Source organism: Sorex fumeus, unplaced genomic scaffold (genome assembly GCF_029834395.1).
Source record: "Sorex fumeus unplaced genomic scaffold, SorFum_2.1 ptg000110l, whole genome shotgun sequence".
Classification (NCBI taxonomy): domain Eukaryota; kingdom Metazoa; phylum Chordata; class Mammalia; order Eulipotyphla; family Soricidae; genus Sorex; species Sorex fumeus.
The window spans coordinates 3,811,952-3,817,200 of NW_026606167.1; the positions used below are offsets into that span (position 1 = coordinate 3,811,952).

At 58.9% G+C, this 5,249-nt stretch overlaps 1 protein-coding gene across 3 annotated transcripts in view; it reads left to right on the forward strand.

Moving 5' to 3' along the window:
* UBN1 (ubinuclein 1) overlaps window positions 1–4,536 on the forward strand; it is a 35,696-nt gene extending 31,160 nt beyond the window's left edge. For 2 of the 3 annotated variants that reach the window (XM_056135059.1, XM_056135061.1), the window contains 3 exons: window positions 428–671; window positions 927–1,016; window positions 2,436–4,536. In XM_056135059.1, coding sequence (XP_055991034.1) covers window positions 428–671; window positions 927–1,016; window positions 2,436–2,485 — 384 coding nt within the window. In that variant the 3' untranslated portion in view covers window positions 2,486–4,536. The remainder of the gene's footprint in view (window positions 1–427; window positions 672–926; window positions 1,017–2,435) is intronic. The other variant, XM_056135060.1, reaches the window with a different exon arrangement.
* Window positions 4,537–5,249: the final 713 nt, after the last annotated feature.

The following is a 5,249-nucleotide window of genomic DNA, read 5'->3' on the forward strand; positions in this document are numbered from 1 at the left end:
TTCTGTGGAGATGTGTGTGCCTAAGACGGATCTCTCTCTCCATGGGGTTCCAAGGACTCAGCCCAGAGAAAGGCCGTTTTACGGAGCGCAGGGTTCTCTGGGAAATCAGGAGCATGGGGTTGGAGGGACAAGAGGAGTGAGGTCCCACGCGGGGAGCTCTTGCTCTGGCCCTCACGCCCACCCCCGCGAGGCCCCCCTGTCTCTTGGTCCCCAGGCTTCGTCCTGTTCTTTCCCCAGCCACGATGAGCACCTGCAGATGTGTCGGCGCGCGTGCCATCCTGTCCACCTGCATGCGTGGGTCGCCCCGACCCTCTTCCTTCCGAGCTCAGAGGAGACCTGTGGCACGTGCTGTTTGCTGCTGCTGCGGGTCACACCAGGGGCCGCTTCCTCCTGGACTGGGGCGCTGACCCTCTTGTTTCTTCCCCAGAAAGGAACGAGTGGGGCTGTGCTGCTGACCAGCTCCTCCCCCTTAAACCTGCTGCCGTCATCCTACAAGGCAGGCGCCCCAAAGCTGCCCGGGGCCATGGGCTCCAGCTCCCTGGGGATCATCTCCCAGTTCCCTCTCCACGTGCTCTCCTTCAACGCCGACACCTCTGCCAAAGCGGGGGTCTCCAAGGACGCCATCGTCACCGGCCCTGCCCCTGGGACCTTCCACCACGGCCTGAGTCACAGTAAGTGCCTCTTCCTCCTGTCGCCGTGACGAGGCCCAGCCGGAACCCGGGGCTCCGTGCTCTGCCCTGGCGCTGTTGTCGTGTCCTGGGTGGCCATCTGTCTGCTGTGTGGCCGTGGGCGCCATGCTGGGTCCCTTCCCGGGGAGCGCTCGCGCAGAGCCTGGCCGGTCTCTGGTCTGGACTTCCTGAGGCTCTTTCCCATTCCCGTCTCCGATGTGCGTGTTTTGTTTTCTTCTCCCTCCTGTTTCCCCTCAGGTCTCCTGGCTGGCTTGCACTCCAGCCCACCCCGTGCAGCGCCTCTCCCACACGCTGCCGTGTCCACCCACCTCCCGCAGAGTTTGCCAGGTAATTGCCAGGAGGTCAGAGCGTCACGCGCAACAGGCAACAGCCCCCTGCCTGTTGTCTGCTGCCGAGGGTTCCTGTGTCTCTGTCCTCGCCGTGTTGTCTTGCTCTGTTCTTGGAGGCCCCCGTTGGCGGAGAGGACCCCGTTGGCGCTGCCGTTAGGGTCCCCCGTGCGAGTAGTTACAGTGGCCGGCGTGTGGGGCGGGAGAGCTCCAGGCCAGGGTGGTGGTGGGACTCTTGGAGCCGTTGAGCTGAAGCCCCCCTCTAGGCTGCCTGGGTCTCAGAAGCTCTCTGAGCTCACAGCGTCAGTAGGGATGATGAGATGAGAGCCTGCAGTGCAGGGCCGGGCATGCAGGGCGCAGCCTTTCCGCAGTCGCAGGGCGTCTCTCCACTGCTGAACTGCCGCCTGCTGTTCTGGGACCTCCACAGGGACACCTGGGGAAGGGGATCTCGGCTTTGCCCTGCGCTCCTCTCATTGTCTTAGACCTGCTTGCTGCGGCATGATGGCCTGCCCGGGGAGAGTCTTGTTCAGGAGCCGAGCCTCGGGGAATGCGTGCACCGGTGCATTGGGGAGCAGAAGGGAAGCATGGCCAGCACCTCCACATGGGCTGTACCCCTGGCACTGTCCCAGGGCTGCCGCGGTGGCAGGCCTGCAAGGTTGGGTATACCCTCCGTGGTGGAAGCTGTCCTTCAGAGGGGCTGGGCCTCTCAGCAGTGACTTTCCTTCACGTAGGGGAGTCCAGGAGGACTGTGACAGGGCTGTGCGTGGAAGAGACGTTCCTGCCAGCTTTTAGCCACCATCCAGGAGTCTGTGCACATGGCTGGGTGCTTCCTTTCCAGTGTTGTGGGGGCACACTGCAGTGTTCAGGAGAACATGAAGTGCTGGGGGTTGAGCCTGGAGCGCCCACACGCCAGGTCTGCGCTCTAGCCCTTGGAACTGTCTCCCTGACCCTGACTGATTTTTTCAACAACAAAACTGCTTTCTTGTTCCATGTCTTCCTGGCCTCCTCCTGGCTGTGCAGAAAGTGTCTGCGCTGAGAGAGGCCCTTTAAGCAGCTTGTCTGCATAGTCAGACGGGCTCAGGGCGAGGCCCTCAATGGCTGTGCGGCCCAGCCCGTGTGTGCTTCTCTGTGCTGGGCTTGCTTTCAGTGTGGACAGAGAATGCAGTGCCTCACTGGGTTGCTAGGATGCTGGAGCCATTTGATGATGGAAAACGGTTGTTGTTGGGGTTGTTGTGTGAGCACCATGTCTAGGACGGTGCTGTGGGATTCGCTGTCCCTGTCCCAGTGCGGGGCTGTTATGACCACTCTGGGTTCAAGAGCCGTCGCTGCGAAGATGAGTTTCCCTGAAGTTTGGCTACTGCTGCTCAGAGGGAACCCGGGACCGTGAAAGACTCGTGTTCTGTGTTTGCTTCTTTTCCAGATGCTTCTCCGCTTCACGGGAAGGGCCCCGGCATGCCACGGAAATTGTGACCTCTTCAGAGGAAAGGCCTAGCACCTTGGGCCTGTGGGGAAGCTGAGCAAGCAGCTCTCAGAATCTAGGTAACTGCTCTGCTCTTTGTGCTTTTGGCTTTCCTTCTGGAGAAGGCGTGAGCGCTGAGGTGAGCATCTCTGGGCACTTGCGATGTGCCTTCCGTGAGGGGAGCAGCCCGTGCATCTCTGGGGCATTGACTGACTGGTGCTCTTGTGGGTGCCCGTTGAAGGGGCAGCTCTAGACTGGGGTGTGCTCTGGGCATGGAGCGCTGTGGGCACACCTGCGCTTGGCCTCTGCCCTGAGCCCTGGCACCTGGTCAGAGTACCTCACAGCGCCCTTCCGATCAGGGCTCCTTCTGGCCGGTCAGCTCCCCGGCCGTGCTCGTGTCTGCCTCATCCTCAGGCTGCGTGCTCAATGGGACACCCGCCACCCCAGGCTGCGGCTGTTGCCGGGAGGCAGGTGAGAACACCTTCTGTGTGCTCATCATGGTCAGGGGAGTCTCTGCTGAATATGACAATGAAGCTTTTAGAGAAAAGACTTTGCAATTCACCGGTTGAGATAGGATTTTTAAAGACTTATTTTTGGCTCAGTTTTCATCGTTACCATTAAATGCATTGGATTGGATGGGACTGTTCTCCGCACATCATGTTCCAGGAAGACTTATCCCAGTGCCTTTATGGTGGGGCGGCGCCAGACACAGCCACGTGGCCCTCTGAGCCCGTCTCAGGAAGGCCTTTATAAAGACACATCTGCGTTTCACACATAGCCGCTTTCTGTAACGAGTTTTTCCCAGTTGCGCATCATAATCTGTGCCGTCCTGACTTGAAGGTCGCCTGGGCCCCAAGTCCCCGGCCCAGGTCCCGATTCAGCCAGAGTTTGTTTTTCCAGAGTTCATACAGGTGGGCTGCAGGGGCCCCACAGCCCGTCTTCGTGTCTGAGGACGGAGGATCCAGGGGTCCCAATCCCAGACAGACATTCCAGTTGATTGAGCATCCTCCTCAGGCAGAGCTGCAGGTCAGCTTTCCGAAGCACCTGCCCCGTGAAGCAGCCGCCCGGCTCCGCATTGGCTGAAGGGAGGTGTGCCGTGTGCAGACGACAGACTGGGACAGTGCCCGGGAGCTCCCGGCCCCTGGCTGTCCTCACTCGCCAGTGGCTGCTTCACGAGGGGGGTGAGGGTCCAGGCAGCCTGTGCGGTGTGTGCCCGAGGCGTGTTTGAACCTACCGTTCCGGCCAAGTGGTTGCAAGTGAGTTGAGTGAAAGGCACCCTCGGAGTGTGTGAAGATACAGCCCTTTTGGTTCCTGACCCCGGGGGAAACGCCCACCCCCAGTGCAGGCGGAGGCGTGCCCAGTTCCTGGGGGCATGACCTCTGCAGCTATCTGGCCAGGCCTCTGCTCTGACTTTTTTTTTTAATGTAAGAACCAACATGTATTTCACATCGGGTTAAGTGAATTCTGTATCCCTTTGTTATATCTATTTTTTGCAACTCGGATTTCCAGTTTGTTTACAGAGTAGTCTTAGGTAGTAGCAAAAGAGCCAAAGAAGAGATTTGTAATGCTGAGCTCCAAGCTGAGCAGAGGCCGTCTGTGACCGCTGAGTGAGCAGTGGGCATTTCCCAGGCTCCTCTGTGCGAGAACACCTGGGGACCACAGCCAGGAACCGACCCAGCCCGTCCCTCCCCTGCAGCGCTCCCGCCCCCGTACCCAGCCGTGCCGCTGGAGCAGAATTCCCTCCTTCCTAGGAATCTAGTGATGCCTCTTGCCTCAGGGAAACGTTTCTTTGATGGGGAGTTTATGGGATTTCTTTTTCCTGTTAATGCTTTATTTGTGGGAACGAGAGAGTGAGTGACCTACACTGCCGCGGCCAGGCAGACAGGCGGGGCGGGCTCCGGGGCCTGGGGCTGCGGCGCCGTGGGCTTTCCTTGGCGCAGCCATTTTTTAGGTGTGAAAGGGGCTGTGGCTTTCGTGCAGCGACTATGTCGGTGTTGGGGTGGTGTGGAAATTGTTAATCTTGTATAAAGCAACTCAATAAATTGTTTCGAGGTTTCCAAAACACGGTCTCTCCTTCTTCTGTCTTTGTAAGTGATCTTTCTCTGGTTGGGGCTGGTGTAAGTGCGACATCCATTTGGGAGTTGGGGATGGGACCTCATGGGAGAGGAAGAAACACACTTACCAGGAAAGAGGGTCAAGCCACCAGGGGTTTATTTTTGTGCTATAAATAGTTCCCTAATATTTCCCATTTCTTACATGATACATGAATGAGATCCAGAGAACCCAAAGATTATTTCAGTGAAAAAAATTGTTTACCTAAATACCAATAAGATACCAAGGGGGACTGGTAAGGCACTGCAAGCCAGGCCGAGCGCAGCCCGTCTGTTCCGAGGGCCAGCAGGCGTCCTCCGCTCTGGCACCCGGGTCACACTCTGCCTTTCCTGGGACCAAGCCTGGGTCTGTGCGCGAGACTGAGGAGCGCAGACCCCCAGCCGGGGTCCTTGTGGGGCGGGGGGAGACAAAAGGGAGTTAGGCAGGAAGGGGCGTAGGCAGGCATTGGGTGCAGTGAGAGTGCACGCTCTGTTGTTCTTGGCTGTTGTTTCCCGTTGCTGGTGGGAAAGGGGTCAGAGGGCGGGCACCGTGTGCTGGCCAGCTTGATGGTCGAGTCAGCGGCGAATATTGAGTCTGATGGGAGTCGGGTGTGGGGCGGGGGGGGAGGGAGAGTAATCCGGGCCGGAGCCTTCGCAGGCAGGGCCAGGGAGAAGAAGACACACC